Source organism: Macadamia integrifolia, chromosome 12, assembly GCF_013358625.1.
Source record: "Macadamia integrifolia cultivar HAES 741 chromosome 12, SCU_Mint_v3, whole genome shotgun sequence".
NCBI lineage: Eukaryota > Viridiplantae > Streptophyta > Magnoliopsida > Proteales > Proteaceae > Macadamia > Macadamia integrifolia.
In genome coordinates, this window is record NC_056568.1 from 19035900 (window position 1) to 19057055 (window position 21156).

Consider the following 21156-nt stretch of genomic DNA (forward strand, 5'->3'; position numbering starts at 1 on the left):
GGGGGGGGGGGGGAGCGAGAAGAAGAGGAAGAAGCAGTCTCTGCAGCTGCAGAAGCAGGTAGACATATTTTGGATATGATATGGTATCTACTTTAATTAATATATCAAAATACAATAGTATCTAAGTTCGTATATTAATATATAAAGTAGATGTGATAGTATATACCAGTGATTTAGGGAAATTTGGCAGTGAAGAATGGCGTTTGGGTCTGCTGGGACCATTGGGTTGTGGAAGCTGCATTATTTCCATTCCTTTTGTTTGGGTCATTTTTGGTGCGTCAAAATCTATCCATTTTTTGTGGCTTTGGTTCCTTTTAAAAGGCTATTAAGTTACCTATCCACAAAACCAAGATCTTGCAATTTGGAGTTGTATCGGGAGAGTTATGACCAATTTACTCATGGAGTGTGTTGATTTTGGGGAATTGTGATTTGTGTCTAGCTGACACCAGCCCACCTTTTTTATATAGTAGTTGAGTTATGAGTACAAGTACAATAATGCCCCCTTGGACGATTCTAACTTTATACCCATATTACAACATTCCCCTTCAAGTTGGTGCATGGATATCATACATTCCCAACTTACACAAAATAGGATGAAAAATCTTTACTACTAAGATCTTTCAGAAGGATATTGACTAACTGATCTCCAAACTTCACAAAGGGAATGCACATATGACCCTGCTCCAGCTTCTCCTTAATAAAATGTCTGTCAATCTCTACATACTTTGTGCGATCATGCCGAACTAGATTATGAGCAATGTTAATAGCTGAATTGTTGTCAAAATACAACATCATAGGCACTTGAATTGGCGCGCCCAAATCATGAAGAAAACCCTGAAGCAAGAGGAACTCACAAATACCATATGCCATGGCTCGAAACTCTGCCTCCGCGCTAGATCTAGCCACCACAAATTGCTTCTTGCTACATCACATGACAACGTTGCCATATGGGGAACCATCCCACTCCGCATCAGTAAATGCCTACACACGCATATGATCATGAGGTGGGAACAGAATGCCCTTCCCTGGACCTGAATTCAAGTAATGACGAATATAGAACACTTCCTCTATATGAGAAGAATTGGGATCGTTCATGTATTGACGCACCAAACTAATAGCATAGGTTATGTCTGGTCTAGTATGAGACAAATAGATAATTCACCCAACTAGTCTTTGGTATCAACCTTTATCAACTTGTTCACCATCTTTGCTTTTGAGATGACCATTGACCTCAAGTGGGGTATAAACCGGCTTGCATCCTAACATCCCAGACTCAGAAAGAAGGTCACAAGTGTAACTTTGTTGAGAAAGAAATACACCTCTTGTAGAACAAGCCACTTCAATGCCGAAGAAGTACCACAACTTACCCAGATCTTTAATCTCGAACTCTTTACCCATCTAAACCTTCAAATTAGCTATTTCAGCAATAGCACTTCTAGTGACAACAATGTCGTCAATATATACAATGAAGATAGTAGCACGATTACCAACTTGCTTGGTAAATAGTGTATGATCAGCATTACTTTGTTTATATCCCATTGACACCATAGCCCTGTGAAAGCGACCAAACCATGCGTTGGGGGATTGCTACAAAGCATATAATGCATGTTTTAGTTTGCATACCTTCCTTTGAGTCTCCTTGCCAGAAAAATCTGGAGGAATGTCCATATACATCTCTTCCTCTAGCTCACCATGGAGGAAGGCATTCTTGACATCAACCTGTTGCAGCTCCCATCCTAAGTTAACTACATAGGAGATAACTCAGACAGTATTCGTTTTGGCAACTGGGGCAAAAGTTTCCTAATAGTCTGTACCGTAAGTCTGAGTAAATCCTTTGGCAACTAATTTAGCTTTGTACCTGTCCACAGTCCCATCAGCCCTCTGTTTGATTGTAAACCCCATTTGCACCCCACAGGCTTCTTGTGTGGTGGAAGAGGTACCAAATCTCACGTGTCATTCTTCCAAGTGCCCTTATCTCTTCATCAAGGGGAGCCAAAACCATTGCAGGTGTACTCTCGAGGAAACAAAAAGGTTTGACACCACTTCCACACTGCCTAGCCAATCAACCTCAAATCCATTGTCCAACACCCTATCAGATATTCTCTTCCCTCCTAGTGTTAGTGATCCTTTTCTTAATCTTCCTATTGCTGACTGTAAGGGAAGTAGAACCTGCATACAACATCCTATTTCTCATATCGAGTCATATCGCTGTCCTATTGTGCTTTTTTGTCTTCTTTGTTCTCTGTTTTCATTTCTTAGAACTGGCAGGAAGCTTTTGCAAATCCACAATGGGAAGATGCTATCCACTTCTCAACCAATGTCTCCTCTTCTTCCTGAAAAACGAACTGCTATCAAGAGAAACAATTAGGAGTAGATCTTCCGGTACAGTATCAGACTCCCCTTGAAGAGATGCCGACGTAGGGTGATAGGCCTCCATCTCATGAAACACCACATCCATTGTGACAAACAGACAACGAGAAGGGGGATGATAACACATACCCTTTTTGAGTTGTGGTCCTTATGGAATACTCAATAAACAATACACCGAAGACCCTGGGGATCAAGCTTTCCATGGAGGTGATGATTGCGAGCAAAACAGACAGACAAAAATTTTGGGAGGAACCGCAAAGGAGGACGGTCTAGTAAGCACCTCAATAGGACAACTGGACTCTAAGATCTGAGATGGAATCTGGTTAATAAGATATGCAGCAGTAAATATTACCTCACTCCAGTATTGAGCTGGTACATTCATCTCCAACATAAGAGACTTGGAAGCTTCCAACAAGTGTTTGTTCTTCCTTTCGGCTACTCCATTCTGTCCTGGATTATCAACACAGCTCGTCTGATGAAGATTGTTGTGATCAGCAAGATAAGATTGGAAATCACCATCCACATACTCCTTACAATTATCAGCTCGTAATATTTTGATTGTAGCATTATACTGAGTCCAAATTAAGCGATGAAATGACCAAAAACAATGAAAAACCTCATTCTTATGGCGCAAGAAATAAATCTAAGTAAGTCGAGTGTGATAATCAATATATGTGACAACCATCGATATCTAGACACAGATACACAGGCAGGGCCCCACACATCAAAATGTATGAATGAAAAGGGAACAATACTTCTGTTATCTAAACAGGAGTAAACACTTGTAGTTTACTTGGAAAAAATACAAGCATCACAAAAACTGGTTCGGATTACACTGTTTAAATAAATATGGAAAAATCCTAGATAAAGTTCCCAAAGGGGGATGTCCCAAACGGCAATGCCACTGATGTAACTTTGATAATGCAAAAGATGAATTAGTGGCATAAGTCTGAGTTCAAGAAAGTGTGCACGATGCAATCTCGAGCAGGTAGAGGCCACCACTCACTTTACCACTGCCAATCGTTGCTTTTGTCACCAAGTCCAAAAAAATAAAACGGAAAGGAAAGATGGTAACTTTGCAATTCAAGTCCCTAGTAATACTACATTGAGGACAAGGATAACAAGGGAGAGCACTAAATAGTACCCTTCCCTGAAACAGAGGTGAGGGAACCATTAGCAACCCTTATTTTAGTTTTACCTAATGACAGAGAATACTGAGAAAAATGACTAGGAGAACTAGTCATATGATCTATTGCACCAGAGTCAATTATCTAAGGAAGGGATACAATGATCAACAAGGATCAACAAAAGAAATACCTGAGTGAGCAGAGTGGGACTCAGAGGTAACCGGCATGGAGGCAGCAATGACAACGAATGAACGTAAGGGCTCCAATTTGGTCATCTAACGATGCAATAGAGATAACTCATCCTGTGAGAGGGAAGCACTAGTGGCATCAGAGGTAGCAAATGCCTTACTCTGGTTTGCCTGAGAATGGTTGGAACAACCACCACCATGTTCCCTGGAATTGGCCTCCCATGAAGTTTCCAGCAAAATTCTCCAGTGTGCCGCTCCTCACCACAATAAGCACACTTCACAGGTTCATTCGCAGTAGTAGATCGATCACCAGACCATGAAAAAGCAGGACGGGATTGTGATCCAGTACCCTGACCATAATATAAGGCTGACCGCTATTGTGAGATAGGCCGTAGCATAGCAGCATGGCAACCATCTTCAGATTGAACCATAGAGTAGGCCTGTTCTAGAGATGGGAAGGGGTCACAATTCAGGACATGTGCCCGAATCTGATCAAACTCCACTTTCGAGCCAGCTAGGAAATCATACACCCAGAGCTTGTCATCACTTTTCCTAAAATCAGAGAACAAATAGCCTGAATATCATCATAAAAATCCAGCTCCTGCCACATTCCTCTCAAGTCAGATTAATATTGGGCGTCAACTCTCTGCTTTATCTCATTAATCTTCTTCCTTAACTCATAGATTTGTGAATCGTTCTCTATCTGGGTATAAGTATTAGCGGCCTTCCAGATCTTGGTAGCCATATCCATCATCAACAAATAACCCCGAGCAATACTAGGGTTCCTTGAAATCAACAAGAATGGCATAACCGGGGAATTGTCGGAGCTCCACTTCTTTTTAATAGAACCAGCAGCTGTAGGCTTCTTAGTTTCACCTGTGAGATGCCTGGAATAACAGCGAGAATCAATTGATAGAAAGCAGGATCTAGACCACGTCAAATAATTGCTCGCATCCAACTTGATGGAGTTAGCAGGGAATGGAGGATAGTCACCATGAGTACCACTCACTACGTCCAAAACAGTTGATGTAGTAGTATCATCTGAAGCCTCCATGATTGCTGATCTCAAAAGGAATCCATGAACCAATCTCAGGAAACAAATCACATGCTATGCCAAATGTAGCAGAATGGAACCAAACAAAAAATATTCAGATATGATAATGCATAGAGATCTGATTAATACATGGGGATAATGTATCGAGGGTAAGGGAGGGCTTGCTGCCCAAAAGAATAAAAGGTGACTTGTGGGGGTTTTGGTATTCAGTAGGACAGAAACCCAGAATGGGATCTCTGCTCTGATACTATGTATTTTGGGGAATTGTGACTTGTGTCTAACATCAGCCCACCTTTATTTATAATATTTAAGATATGTGTACAAGTACAATAATGCCCCTATGGACAATTCTACCCTAATACCCATATTACAACAATGTTATGACAGGATTTTTAGTTTTTCAATGTTTAATTAGTTTAGGAGTTTTTGTTAAGGGTTTTATTGTCTTTTAAGTTAGTAATAGGACTGACCTGAGTCAATTGTCTATAAATATGTCATAGTGAGCTTGTAAAGTCAGATTTGTTGAACAATATTGAATTTTTTTGAGGAAATTTTCCCCTATTTGTTTCATCCCTATAGGGCTTCTGTATGCCCTTTATGTGTTTTCAGGCCCTACACTGCTTCTATGTCAACCAAAGTCCATGGCCAAAACTACGGACCATAACTAAACATTGTGAATCATCGATACATTTTAAAGAGGGGATTTAAATGAGTGTACAATATTTTATAGGAGGTGCTTCATATCTTATGGCAATGCCTGGTACTCACCTCCGTGGCAAAACAATTATGCAATTTACCAAACCTAAAAAAGGAAAAAGGATAGGGAAGAAGAAGAGCAGTGCTCTTCCACTAAGGGGAGTGTGCATCTGTTTCATGATACTCTGCTGCTAGTCTGCTACAAAAGCTCCAGTTGCTGATGCTAAAAGTTCCTACCTGCACACACACACACACACACACACACACAAAAAAATGAAGAGGAAAGAATCCCTGCTCCTGCTCCCCCTGCCCCCAGCGGTTGCTTTTTAAAGATAACTGTAGCTTTGCAAGGGCCATCCTATGGTGTATGACACAGGACAGAAAATGACAAGTCTTTCCCAAATTAAATATGTAAATTCCTCACCAAAAATGCTTTATATTGGGGGAGGGGAAGTGTAGACATGCTTGACAGCGTGCTACTTTTTGTAATAGATGTTTCCAGATTTTGGAGGGTTTCAGGAAAGGTTATGGTTTGCTGGGACTTCTATTTATTTTTCTTCCTGCTTGTGCTTAACTAATGTCCTGTTTATCCTTCTCTCTTCGTAATTAAATCCTTTTATTGTTGCCAGTCAGAAAGGGGGGGTGGGTGAGAGGCTGCTTAACTGCAACCCTTTAATGATCTCTTTTTTGTAGGGTTCTTGAAATCTCCTTGTCTTTCCTTCAAAGATCAATGCTTTCTTTTCCTTCATGAACCCCTAGAAATTGCAAATGGTGTTATTGTCCTTAAAGCACCTTTCTCCTCAAGTGCTTATATAACTGGTAATTAATGTCTCTCACTCAGCTAGACACCTCCCAAGAGAAAAACTTCCTTTATTTCAAATGAAATCTTTAAGGTAAATCAAATGTTTGAGATTCAAGTTTTCCTTCAGGCAAAGTCCAAACAATTTGGAAAGTAATAACACAATTCACGTTGAATTTGTTTTTCTTTGTCTATCGCTAATGAATGAGTGGTCTGTTAATTCTATTTTTCTTCTACATGCTTTGATGCTTGTTCTTTTCTTGGTTCAATTCAGGTTCTTATATTAGATTGGGTCCTTAACTTGATACAATGTTCGCACACAGGCATGACATTCTGTTCTTTTGGGTGGCACGGATGGTCATGATGGGAATTGAGTTCACGGGGACTGTTCCATTTTCAAATGTTTATTTACATGGACTCATTCGGGATTCTCAAGTAAGATATAGTAGTGGTGCAATTGACATACTAATTTGGTGCTGCTCCTGTACATAGTTTATTCTAGCTGCTGTTTCAACTGAAGGAAACAGATAATTTTGGATTTTTACTTCACCAGTTTTCTGGTATATTATATTTATATTTATCACTTTCCCTGTTCAATTTACAGGATAAATGTGGATTTTAGTTCGTAATGAGTTCAATTTACTCTTGAAGTGCAGTTCTACGGCAACAGCATTTGCCATTTTTATTACCCAATGTCTTGAAAAGATCTGAATGGATAACTTCTGTCATAATTGATGTATTCTGACTTAATTCATATGATATTTGTTTGGTTTTGTTATGATAATGGGTTTTAGGAATATTGTTAGAATCCAAACAAGTCACTATCACATTCAACCTTGTATTAGAGACCTAGATCCAAACCCTAAGGACTCCCATCTTTTCTATCTCACCTCTCTTTCTTGATTTTGTTCCCAGTGGCTCCCACCTGAGCCTCCCTCCATCGTCTCTCTCTCCCTCTCCTCTTCTTCTATTGCCTCCCCCTCTTGGTGGTAGTCTCTTAAACCACCAAGGGAGGTCTCCAGCCCTTCCATCTTCTTTCCTGGACTCTCAGATTTCTCCTCTCTAATGATCTATAGATACTCAGTTCACATTTTTCAGGGTTTTTACCTTGGTCGAATTTTTGATATCAGGGTTTTTCTTTCCTGTGTGATTCATCGGTCAGCCTGAAGATGGCTCCGATTGATGCTATTGATCCTTGTTATGATATGTATTGGCCACGTTACTGTCTCAGGACTTTGTTCCAGAGCTTTACCCAAAATCGATTATGTCAAGGTTTTCTCCCTTAATCGATTTTTGGGTTTTTAGGGTTTTTCCTTCTTTTTGGTGCTTCTACCTGAGGTTAGTGTATCAGCTTGTTTGATCCAGCTCCGCAGCCTCTTTGATTGGAAACCATGTCTGCGAACTCAACCACTTCCACTGGTGGTAACAACTCTAGCACCGCTCCCACATTCCATCCATGTGCTATCAAGCTTGATGGTACTAACTTATGTGGTCACGCTTGTGCCTTATCTCCATTAAATCTTGTGGATGTTATGGGTATCTTACTGGAACCACAAAGCAGCCTCCACAGGTATTGATATTGATAAATTGGAGTGTGCAAATTCTCTTATTATTGCTTTGCTTGTCAACTCTATGCAACCACAGTTGCTCGTGGCTATCATCTCCTTAACTCCGTTATAAAGATATGGAAGTTTGTACATGGAATTTACTCCCTGATTGGGAATGATGCTCAGGTATTCAAACTTCACCAAAAGGTTCACAATCTGAAGCAAAAGTGGTTAACTCTGTTACAATACTATTACGAGTTGCGAACTTTGTGGCATGAGTTGGACTTTTATGAGTATATTCCCACCACTTCTATTGATGTCATTGCTTTTTAAAAACGGAAGACAAGCTTAGAGTCTATGATTTCCTGGAAGGACTGAATGTGGAATACGACCAACTGCGGCTTCATGTTCTGAGTTGGTCTCTCTTTCCTATTTCAGAGCAAGCCTACACTATGATACAACTTGAGGAAAACCACCGTACCACTATGCTCTCACAACTTATTCCGCTCCCATAGGGAGATTTGCTCTTACCTCTGGCGCTTAGTCCTATAGCGTAGCCCCACAGTCTAGTGGCTCCTCTACCAAAGCACATGTAAAGTGCGACTACTATAGTAAGGAACGTCATACCAAGCAACACTGTTGGAAGCTTCATGGCCACCCTATGGATACATTTGGAAAAGGTCATGGAAAGGGTCGTGGTAATCTTGGTTAGGCCAACCATACTGAGGTCTCTGACTTTGACTCTGCACCAAGCACCTTGGCAACATCTCTATCCTTTGATGAGCTTATTACCTTTCGATGTCTTTAGACTCGTATGGAGCCTCCTGCATCTGCAACGATGAGTTTTGCTCGCGCCACTCCATTTGGTTCAGGTACCTATTTATGTGGTCATGGTACGTCTGTCTAGTCTACCGCGTGGATTATTAACTTTGGGGCATAAGATCATATGACAGGTTCTTTGGCTCTTTTGTCTTAACATACTTCCTTTTCTGGTAATGGTAAGGTCAGATTAACTAACAGAACTCATTCCATTATTTTGGGAAAGGAATTTGTTAGCTATAATTCTACTTTATCTCTCTCTACTGCTTTACATGTTCCATCCTTTCTTACTAATTTATTGTCTATTAGTAGTCTCACTTTCAGTCTTAATTGCAATGTCACCTTTTTCCCGTCTCATTGTGTTTTTCAGGATCTGGTGAAAGCAGCAATAATTGACTCTAGTAGGGTGCATAGTGGTCTGTATCTGCTTGATGATGACTCTCCTTTGGTCTCTGGTCAGGCTCTTCAGACATCTTCTTCGTCCCTTTCCATCTCTGAGTAGTGACATCTTCTTCGTCCTCTTCTATCTCTGAGTTACTACAGTGGCACTGTCGGTTGGGAAATCCTCCTTTAGGGACTTTAGCTAGGCTTTTTCCTTCTTTTAAGCATTGTAATTCGAGTTAGTTTTTATGTGAGACATGTATTGGCCGAACATACTCGAATCACTTATTTTGTTTCTGGTAATAAGTCTCTCCTTTTTCTTTGATACATTGTGATATTTGGGGTCCATCGCATTATGTGTTTGTCAATGGTTTTCAGTGGTTTGCTTTTATTAACTGACATTTTTGGTCCACTTGGGTTTATATGATGTGCACCGAGGGCGATGTTTTTCATTGCTTTCAAAAGTTTCACCGTATGGTGCGGCCCAATTTAGTGCTACTATTAAGTTATCGAGGTGACAATTGCCACGAATACTTCAAAGAGTCTTTTCAGGCTTTTCTGTCCGCTTATGGGATGGTCTATTAGACTACTTGTGTCGATACTTTGGCTCAGAATGGTGTTGTTGAGCAAAATAATCGCCACCTTTGTGAGGTCGCATACTCTCTTATGTTTGAGATGCATGCTCCTCACTACTAGAGATGCGGTTCTCACTGCTGCTTTTTTTATCAACCAAATGCCTTCTTGGGTCCTTGACTTCTGCTCACCTTTGGATCTTCTCCAGGGCTCTGTTGCTTTCCTATCCCTCCCAAGGTATTTGGTTGCACCTGTTATGCTCGTGATCGGCATGCTTTTGGGAGGTTTAATCCTTGCGGTATCCGGTGCATTTTTTGGGGTACTCTGCAACTCAAGAAAAGCTATTAGTGTTATCATCCCTACACTCGGTGTTGGTTTGTGACTATAGATGTTGTCTTTCATGAAATTGCGTTTTATGACACTGTGCCACCTCTTTAGGGGTTCTCTTCTTCCACAGTGGAAGATGTGCCACCTCTTGAGCTTGATACACCACCATTTGTTATCCCTGCCGCTGTTTCATAGCAGGGGAAGACTTACACTTCTACTCTGGCTCGGCCTAGTCCAGAGATGTGTGTTTATGACATAGTTGTCACGGCGATAAGGCGAACCAAGGCAGTGGAGGGTTGTCTAAGCGCTTAGGCGAGAAGGCGCACGCCTTGAGGCGAACAAGGCAACCAATTGTTATTTTTTATTTTTCCTACTTTCTAACATTATTTAGTAAGCTATATATACCTTGTATCATAAAAAAATCAACATTAAGCAACATCAAGTCATTAAAAATCAACATTTAACCATATTAAATTATAAAAAATTAACATTAAGTCATTAAGTTATAAAAAATCAAAATTTAGAGAAATGCTCTGGTTCTATAACAAGTTTGACTGGTCAAATGATATTATTTTTACATGAGACTTTTTGTATCAGTTATAATATAAAACCAGCTTTCCAACAAGTCTAAGATTACTTAAATCTAAGTTGTAATAATAAAGTTATTCTCCGGTCAAACTTATTTTTAAGTGCGCGAATGCTGTTAAAATCGCCTGAATGAAAATAATTTTATGGACATCAAAACCAAAAATTATTTTACCGGACTTTTGGTTTTTAGCAATGTTTTAACATGATAGAATTTATAAAATTTTCATAATTAAGAAAAACTCCAGCATTTAAAAGTTGAAAATCGCCCCTATAACCAAAATCCAGTTTTTCTTCTTGGACTGGGGGGTTGACTTTTTATTCTTTTGGAATTTGATTTTTAAACTATTTTTATTGGATTCAAATAGGGGGTATTTGCTTATTTATGAATAATATCTTAAGTAAATGAAATAACAAATATAAATAAGTGCCAAAACACAAGGCGGTATGCAGTGCAATAAGGCGAATGTCACCTAGGCCCCAGGCAAACCGCCTGGACGCCTTGACAACTATGGTTTATGGTCATAGACAATAGACCCAGACCACTGCACATCCTGCACCTACTCTACCATGCCAATCGTTTCCTCTCGAACCTAATCCAATCCCCTCTGACTTAGGTAATTCTCTTTCCTATCCTGTTGATGTTCCAGTTGTTAGTGTTGACCCTACTTTAGAGTTACCAATTGCTGCTCGCAAAGGCACTAGGTCCTGCATTATACATCTTAGTGCTAAAACTCTTATAACTCACTTTCTTTGTCCTGCTATAGTTTTGTGTCCTCTTTGTCCTCTGTGTCTATTACCCATAGCTGGCAAGAAGTGAGTGCAGACTCATAATGGAAGGAAACTATGGTTGAGGAGATGCAAGCTCCAAAGAAGAATGGCACATGGGATTTAGTGTGTCTTCCCTCCCAGAAGAAGATGGCTGGTTTCAAGAAAGGTTCGAAATCTCGTCTCATTTCGGTGTTTTGGTGGTTTCAGAATCACCAACTAGCTGAAATCTTGGCGAGTAGGTTTTTTTTTTTTTTTTTTACTTGATTGACTGTTTCAGTGGTCAAACGGCGATACTATGACATGAACTTGGTGGATAGCTTGTCTTAAGGTTAATAAGCATGTTTAGAAGTTAGAACTTAAATTTGCAAAAATATTAGAACATGACAATGTTTTAGAGTTGCACCCTTGTTTGGCAGCAATCGTTGAACTGTTCTGGGGATTTTACCTGCTTCATTGCTAGAGCAAGATGTAATATGATAGTAAAACAAATAAATAATGCATCTAAGCCATGAATAAAACATACATTAATATTAATTATTTAATATTTATAGTATTAGAGTAATATAATATTATGCAACTCCCTAACTCCTAAGTCCCAACTAAAGTCATCCATTGAGCATCTTACTCTTAAATCTCCGATAAAGTGGTAGATCAGCCAATGGTGAGTAACATATATATAATTAAGTACCATCAAAGCTATATTGGCCATAAAAAAATACATTTTATGTTGATGGAAAATGTATTTTTTAAACAAGAAAAAAAATATATTTATGAATCAAAATTTTTTTTTGACTCCGTGAGGTCATAGATCGGTCTCTAGTGTTTAACATATAAAAAATTTAGCCATATCCAACATGTATTTATGTTACTATTTAAAAAAAATGGTATTGGGGAAAGTGGTTTACCTTTCTAAAGCTTGAAATGTGTAGATCTTCAACTTGGAGTGATCTTCAAGCATAGTTTTTAAGGTGCTGCTAAGGCGTCGCCTTACCAGCGCCTTAGCGCTGATGCGGTCTAGAGATGGTAAGGCAGTGCTCTGCCTTATGTGAAGTGGCGCCTTATGGGTTTTTTCTTTTTTTTTTTTAAACACATTTTAAAATTACTTGATGAAGATTCCAAATATAGATTTTTTATTGGTAGGTCTATGGTTTTGTTAACACTTGAGATGTATGGGATCAGCTTCAGTCCACCAAAAATAACCAAAACAAACAAAACAAAAACACGATTCACAAACAGGGTTTGGATTTTGTCAAAGGTTTTAAGAAAGAGCTTTGAGAAGGAATCAACAAACAAGGAAGAACCACTGATCCAGGCGACCATTTTGCTCCGGCAGCGGTGAGCTTCATTTTTCTTTGACAGGAGTAGAAATATAGTGGATGACCTTAGGGCTTAGACACTCATTTTGGCATCATAGAGGTAAGTATAATAAGTACTTGTATTTTTTATGTCTTCTTTTCTTTATATTTATAATTTTGTTTCATAATTATGTATTTATATTATATGTTAATATGTTATGATGATTGATGATTGATGAACTTAGTTTATTCACTTTATTCATTTGTTTTCTTGATGAATATCTTACATTGGTATGAATATGAACCTTTAATATTTATTTAACATATGAGTAATAGGATTCAACTAGGATTTGAGCCAAATAGATTGGTCTTATAAAAAAATTACACAGGAACGCTTTAGTCGATAAGACGACGCTTTATGCCCGCCTTCTCGCTAAGGCGCTCCGAAAGACCCTTAAATGCCTATGTCGCCTTACTGCCTTAAAAACTATGTCTTCAAGGTAGTAGATGTGATAATGTGGCAAATTAGTGAACTGGAGTGATTTTGTGTTCAAATGCAAGGAGGAACCAAAATTTTGCCAAGATAGCCAAGTTGGAGTCGAAATTTCGACTCCCCCTCACGAGATATTGTATTTATAAGCCTTGGTATCATTTCGGTTTCTCAACCGAGATGGTACCGAAATTTTGGTTGAGATACCAAAATTTTGACCGAGATGATGTCATTTTTGTAATTCGTAGCACATCTCGACTCGGTGAAAAAAAAAACACGAAATTACCGAGATCTCGGTGAGATTTTAAACCATGGTTTTAAGTGGGTCTTCAGAGTTAAGCAGAAGGCCGATGGTATAGTGGATCGCTACAAGGATAGATTTGTTGTTAAAGGCTTTAGTCAAACTTATGGATTGACTACCAAGAGACTTTTGCTCCAGTGGTTATCTTATCACGTGCTATTAACTTAGGCTAGGACCTTCAACAATTGGACGTGAAGAATGCATTCCTTCATGGGAAACTTGAGGAGTAAGTGTCTATGGACATTCCTCCTAGGTTCGAAACCCAAGGGAAGGTGTGCAAGCTGAAGCATGCATTATATGGGCTAAAGCAATCCCCTCGTGCTTGGTTTGGGTGGCATCACTGAGCCATGAGTGCTATAGGCTACTCTCAAAGCAATGTTGACCACATTTTGTTCATTAAAATATCTAGTGGAAAGATTGCTATCCTGATTTTCTACGTAAATGATATTGTTGTTACAGGAGATGACCTTGCAAAAATAACTCGCCTCAAGAAATACCTGAGTGAGGAATTTGAGATTAAAGATCTTGAACAGCTTCTTTAGTTCCTTAGTATTGAAGTAGCCAGGTCTTCTCGTGGAATCTACTTGTCTTAGCCATAGTTGTCATGGCGTTGCAAGGCGACGACTTGGCATCCAGGTGGTTTGCCTGGGGCCTAGGCGACAATCGCCTTTTGCACTGCTTGTCGCCTTGTATTTTGGCACTTATTTTTTCCAAATATCATTTAAATAAATGATTTCATTTACTTATGTTATTCATAAATAAGAAAATACCCCCTATTTGAAATCCAATAAAAATAGTTTAAAAATAAAATTCCAAAATGATAAAAAGTAAACCTCTCAGTCCGAGAACAAAAACTGGATTTTGGTTATAGGGGTGATTTTCAGCTTTTAAATGCTGGGTTTTTCTCAATTATGAAAATTTTATAAATCTTATTATGTTAAAACATTGCTGAAAACCAAAAGTCGGGTAAAATATTTTTTTGTTTTGATATCCATAAAATTATTTTCATTCAGGAGATTTTAACAACATTTGCGTACTTTAAAATAAGTTTAACCGGAACATAACTTTGTCATTACAACTCAAATTTAAGTAATCTTAGACTTGTTGGAAAGCTGATTTTATGTTATACCAAATACAAAAAGTTTTGTGTAAAAATAAAATCATTTGACCAGTCAAACTTATTTTAGAACAATATGATTTATCTAAATGTTGATTTTTTATGACTTAATGTTAATTTTTTATGATTTGATATGGCTTAATGTTGATTTTTAATGACTTGATGTGGCTTAATGTTGATTTTTTATAATACAAGGTATATGTAGCTTATTAAATAATAAAAAATAACACTTGGTCGCTTTGTTCACCTTAAGGCGGGCACCTTCTTGTCAAGCGCTTAGACCGCCATCCAATGCCTTGGTTCACCTTGGCGCTATGACAACTATGGTCTCAGTGGAACTATGTGCTTGACCTTCTTTCTGAGACAGGTATGTTGCGGTGCTAGCCGACAGATTCTTCTATTGATGCTAATGGACACTTGGTTAGCAAGGAAGGTTTTTTTGTGGACAAGAAGAGATATCAAAGATTAGTTGGGCATTTGATCTACCTTTCTCATACACACACTGATATAGCGCATGTCTTCAGCTTGGTTAGCTAGTATATGCATGATCCTTACTCGTTACACATGGAAGTTGTGCTACGCATGCTGGTTAGCTAGTACATGCATGATCCTTACTCGTTACACATGGAAGTTGTTCTACGCATGCGCCGTTACTTGAAATCTACCCCATGACATGGCATCTTTTCTTTCTCCTCATGATCACGGTCGGGTTGGGGTCTACACGGATGTTGATTGGGTAGGTTCTCCTAATGACCACAGGTCTACCACTGGTTATAGCACCTTTGTTGGTGGTAATCTTGTTACTTGGTGAAGCAAGCAACAAGTTGTTGTTGCTCGGTCTAGTGCTGAAGCAGAGTTCCATACTATAGCCCATGGCATTTGTGAGCTTTTATGGCTTCATGGTCTTCTTATAGATTTGGCTATCCCTGCTGTTCTTCCTATGAAGCTATTTTGTGATAGCAAATCTGCCATCAGCATTGTTCACAACCCTGTCTAGCATAATTGAACCAAACACATGGAGATCGATCGGCACTTCATCAAAGAGAAACTGGATATAGTTCTTATCACTATGCCTTTTGTTCCCATTAGTGAATGACTGGCTGATGTATTTACTAAGGGTCTTAGTAGTAAGATGTTTCATCCTATTATCTGCAAGTTGGGCATATGTGATATCTATACACTGGCTTGAGGGGGAGTGTTGTAATAATGGGTTTTAGGGATGTTAGAATCTAAACAGGTCATTGCCCCATTCAATAGGTTTGATATTCGTTAACCAACTCCCACTTTCTCCTATGAGTTTTGGTCGTTCTCAATTTCATGTTGGGTCACTATTAGGTTTCAAAATTATATTATTACGATAACTGTTTCAAAGTTTTCCATATTAGAGTAGTTTTTTCCTGATTGATATTATATTAGAGTAGTTTTTTCCTGATTGATATTCTTTTGAGATTCTACCTTGGCCTTCTACCTCTTGTGTGGAGCTGCACATAGGGTCCCAACAGAGTTCCACACTGTGTAAGAGATTAGGTACTGTTGCCTTCAGAAAATGTGGAGATTGCAGGCTTTCTAGTTTCTAGTAGGTATCCCTTTTGTTATTGGGTGTGTAGTTTTAAATTTTCATTTTGTGATAATTTTTTTTAGGGCTAGTGGAAATTTTGTTTCTGTAGCCTCGTAGTTAGAATGGGCCACATTAAATCTTCATGTTTGTTTATTTGGATTCTTGCGAATCATTCAATATTTTTCTGCGAGCGGAAATTCCTAAGTGATGGTTGTCCTCTTATTCCCACAGTTTCACTAGTAGTCTAGTTCACAGTCACTAATAGCAGTATCTTGAATGTGAACTTTCTTCTATAGGTTGCTTTTCCAGATACCTATGCTGAACTTTTTACACATTTAATCCTTGCAGGGACGAAAAATGTCAAAAACTTTGGGTAATGTCATAGATCCTATTGATACAATTAAGGAGTTTGGCACAGATGCATTACGATTTTCTATTTCTTTGGGAACAGCTGGTCAGGTTCGTGATGCATTTAAATTCTTAGAACTGCTGCATCTACTGCATATTAATTTTTTGTTTCTTGAACAGTTCTCCAGTTTATGTCAAAAATTCATTTGGCTATCCCTTTTCATAATCTTGTCAGGACCTTAACTTGTCCACCGAGAGATTGACTTCTAACAAGGCCTTCACTAATAAACTGTGGAATGCTGGAAAATTCATACTGCAGAACTTGCCTTGTCAAAGTGAAAGCTCTGCCTGGGAAACCATTCTGGCTTATAAGGTTTGCTCCCTTTTTGTATGGTCAAAGAAAAGAGTCGGCTAATAGTCTAACAAAGATGCACCAGTGGACTATAAGAGGTTCACAATCATTGTGTTTCTTCATCCCTTCATAGTATTCTTATAGTATTTAAACTGTCTTATGAACTGAATACAGAAGCTCTCTGTGAAGGTTGAATGTATAATAAAGTCAGTAATGTAGTTAGTGTAAAGGGAAACCTATGGCCTGGGCATGCTAGATGGTCATTACTGCCTATAAATGAAATGATGGCAGGCATAAAATAGATCAAATCCTTGTGAATCTTAGCCCACTTTGGAATTTTCAATGACAAATCTCCTCCCCTTAAGTTTATGTTGCATTGAACGTTCGGGGCTGATCGTCTTTGGGAATTTGTTTGCCACGTTTGTCAAAGTGTCGCAGGCATCCTGGCCACTTTTTTTGATTGGTGCCTTGGTGGCCTAGACTCCTTGTTGGTGTCACCTTAGTTTTTGACTCCCCTCAACCGCCTTGGCTCACCTAGCTCTTTGACAACTATGGGTGGTGTATCGTGGTGCGATGAGTCCACAGTTGATATCTGTCTCTGCAGTGGTTTGGTTAGGTATGCTGTGATGAGGTAATTGGATCATATACTAGGGTTCTCAACAATCCCTGACTATATCTCTTCATGACCTGGAAAAACTCAGATTTTGTGAAAGTAAGCTAGAGCTCCTCAAACTGCAACTCTGATTGCAAAGACCATCCTGTAGTATCAACACTTAAACCTTTCAGGTTACCTTTATCATTACCCAGTGATCAAACAGTGTCTATTCTCCAGTCTCCACTACCCAAACATTCCATATTGTGAGATCTGTGGCTTTGCATCAAGCATGCAGTGGCACCAGCAAAGACTCCTACCATTCGAAAAGCACAACATATTCTCTAAACCGTTAATTTTCCACGATGCCACTTCCAGAATCCTACCAGCTTCAAATTTTGAAAGCAACATAAAGCACTTCCCCAAGAAAAAAGATGGGGTAAAAAAGAAAAAGAAGGAATAATGGCTTTACATAATCATTGTCTGCTTTTTGTGAATTCTTCTTGAAAACAAATGAAAAAGGATCCAGTTCAGCATTAATGCACCTTCAAAAGAGAGAATACCCAAAGAAATCTCCCTCTCCAAATACCTTGATTACTTGATAATGTGGCTGTCTGTCAAAAGATATGTGTGCCTCCACATTTCACATACCCAAGGTTGACTCTTCAATCTTTGAACTGAACCAATCTTTTGCTGAATTTTTTATTGCAGCGCCTCTGAAACTCAAATGGTATCCCTTTTTCTTTTTTTTCTTTTTTTTTTAATGAACAATGGTAATAGGAAATCGGAAGAAGAGGCAAAGAGCCAAAGATACAAACTTACAAAGTCGCATCATATTGACAACCATGACCAAAACAATCAAAATATGTACAAAGGACCTGTGAAACAGAAGTAAACACCCACAAGGCCACAATTGTGACAAAACAACGAGAATTCTGATCCACTATTCTGGTAATGGAAGAGAACTCCCTGAACACCAGCCAGGCCTTCTTATTCCTGGCTTAGCAACTCGTCTGCCACAATTTTGGCTGATCTCAGCTTCCAACTGAACAAGAAATTCATTTGAAGAGCCAAGGATTTTATGTCTGTAAATGTGAGCAAACCTCCATGGCCCCTGAACATGAAGACACCCATGTTATTATGGTTGAAGGGTCTCGCTCAATTAGGATATGTCTGCAAAAATCTCTCATAGTTAATTCTGGACCTATCATTGAAGAAAAAATTCTGCTCTAATAGAGTTACACTCTTACACTTAACAACAGGACCCGAGTAAGCTTTGAGGGCATGTCCTGAAGATCTAATGATGCCAACCACTCCAGATGGCCCCAGATTTCCCATCGATGAACAATCAAAGTTCAATTTTACCATTCCCACTGGTGAGAGCTTCCAAAGAAAGTCTCCTAGTCCTGAGCACCCTCGAATTGAATACATTTTCCCAATCTGCAATGAGAAGGTGGAGCAGCTGTAAAAAAATTTTAGGGCTCCACTCATCTCTTGACATTCCATAATTTGACTTATTGGCTTAGGGACAATCTCAGAAAGGTGATTTGAGTGTACTCTGGTCTGTTTGGAGTGGTGGATTTAGTTGGGAAAAGGCTGAGTTGTTGTTGTCGTCTGTAGGCAGGTGTTGGCAACATTATAGCAGAAGATGATTCAGCAATTGTGGTAGGTTGGATGCAATAGCATGATACATTCCTATGAGGGTTTTCCCCTTTGGCATTGGTCACTGGGCTCTCTAGCGAATGTCTTATTCCAGTGCAGGCCATGACTTGGACTAATTTGGCTAGGCAAGGTAGGGTTCAGCAAGATGTATTGGGAATAGGATTTCTATGGAGTCAATCTATTTCTAATTTTTTTTTCTGCATTTTATATAATCATGGAAGGATTCTTGCTCCTTTTTATTTGATTTCAGTTTCCTTTCTCTCTTCTAATTAAATTAGTTGTTTTATATAAAAATTACTTGCTTATTTTTGTTACTATCTAAATCTGGGAATTCTCTTGCCAGTAACTTAGGGAAGTTGAAAAATTTTCACAAATACAAAAGCGTAGTCACTTTCTAATGTCGGATATAGTTTAAAATAATAGGTATATTTAGAACTTCCATTTTTGCTCCTTTCTATTTGATTTCATTTCCCCCCTCTATCGCCATTACAGGACCCGAGTAAGCTTTGAGGGCATGTCCTGAAGATCTAATGATGCCAACCACTCCAGATGGCCCCAGATTTCCCATCGATGAACAATCAAAGTTCAATTTTACCATTCCCACTGGTGAGAGCTTCCAAAGAAAGTCTCCTAGTCCTGAGCACCCTCGAATTGAATACATTTTCCCAATCTGCAATGAGAAGGTGGAGCAGCTGTAAAAAAATTTTAGGGCTCCACTCATCTCTTGACATTCCATAATTTGACTTATTGGCTTAGGGACAATCTCAGAAAGGTGATTTGAGTGTACTCTGGTCTGTTTGGAGTGGTGGATTTAGTTGGGAAAAGGCTGAGTTGTTGTTGTCGTCTGTAGGCAGGTGTTGGCAACATTATAGCAGAAGATGATTCAGCAATTGTGGTAGGTTGGATGCAATAGCATGATGCATTCCTATGAGGGTTTTCCCCTTTGGCATTGGTCACTGGGCTCTCTAGCGAATGTCTTATTCCAGTGCAGGCCATGACTTGGACTAATTTGGCTAGGCAAGGTAGGGTTCAGCAAGATGTATTGGGAATAGGATTTCTATGGAGTCAATCTATTTCTAATTTTTTTTTCTGCATTTTATATAATCATGGAAGGATTCTTGCTCCTTTTTATTTGATTTCAGTTTCCTTTCTCTCTTCTAATTAAATTAGTTGTTTTATATAAAAATTACTTGCTTATTTTTGTTACTATCTAAATCTGGGAATTCTCTTGCCAGTAACTTAGGGAAGTTGAAAAATTTTCACAAATACAAAAGCGTAGTCACTTTCTAATGTCGGATATAGTTTAAAATAATAGGTATATTTAGAACTTCCATTTTTGCTCCTTTCTATTTGATTTCATTTCCCCCCTCTATCGCCATTACAGGACCCGAGTAAGCTTTGAGGGCATGTCCTGAAGATCTAATGATGCCAACCACTCCAGATGGCCCCAGATTTCCCATCGATGAACAATCAAAGTTCAATTTTACCATTCCCACTGGTGAGAGCTTCCAAAGAAAGTCTCCTAGTCCTGAGCACCCTCGAATTGAATACATTTTCCCAATCTGCAATGAGAAGGTGGAGCAGCTGTAAAAAAATTTTAGGGCTCCACTCATCTCTTGACATTCCATAATTTGACTTATTGGCTTAGGGACAATCTCAGAAAGGTGATTTGAGTGTACTCTGGTCTGTTTGGAGTGGTGGATTTAGTTGGGAAAAGGCTGAGTTGTTGTTGTCGTCTGTAGGCAGGTGTTGGCAACATTATAGCAGAAGATGATTCAGCAATTGTGGTAGGTTGGATGCAATAGCATGATGCATTCCTATGAGGGTTTTCCCCTTTGGCATTGGTCACTGGGCTCTCTAGCGAATGTCTTATTCCAGTGCAGGCCATGACTTGGACTAATTTGGCTAGGCAAGGTAGGGTTCAGCAAGATGTATTGGGAATAGGATTTCTATGGAGTCAATCTATTTCTAATTTTTTTTTCTGCATTTTATATAATCATGGAAGGATTCTTGCTCCTTTTTATTTGATTTCAGTTTCCTTTCTCTCTTCTAATTAAATTAGTTGTTTTATATAAAAATTACTTGCTTATTTTTGTTACTATCTAAATCTGGGAATTCTCTTGCCAGTAACTTAGGGAAGTTGAAAAATTTTCACAAATACAAAAGCGTAGTCACTTTCTAATGTCGGATATAGTTTAAAATAA

General features: G+C 38.8%; 1 protein-coding gene across 1 annotated transcript in view; it reads left to right on the forward strand.

Moving 5' to 3' along the window:
- LOC122094770 (valine--tRNA ligase, chloroplastic/mitochondrial 2) overlaps window positions 1-21156 on the forward strand; it is a 163315-nt gene that overhangs the window by 53534 nt on the left and 88625 nt on the right. Inside the window, exons 16-18 of the mRNA XM_042665373.1 lie at window positions 6535-6669; window positions 16347-16457; window positions 16582-16719. Of these exons, the coding sequence (XP_042521307.1) occupies window positions 6535-6669; window positions 16347-16457; window positions 16582-16719 (384 nt within the window). The remainder of the gene's footprint in view (window positions 1-6534; window positions 6670-16346; window positions 16458-16581; window positions 16720-21156) is intronic.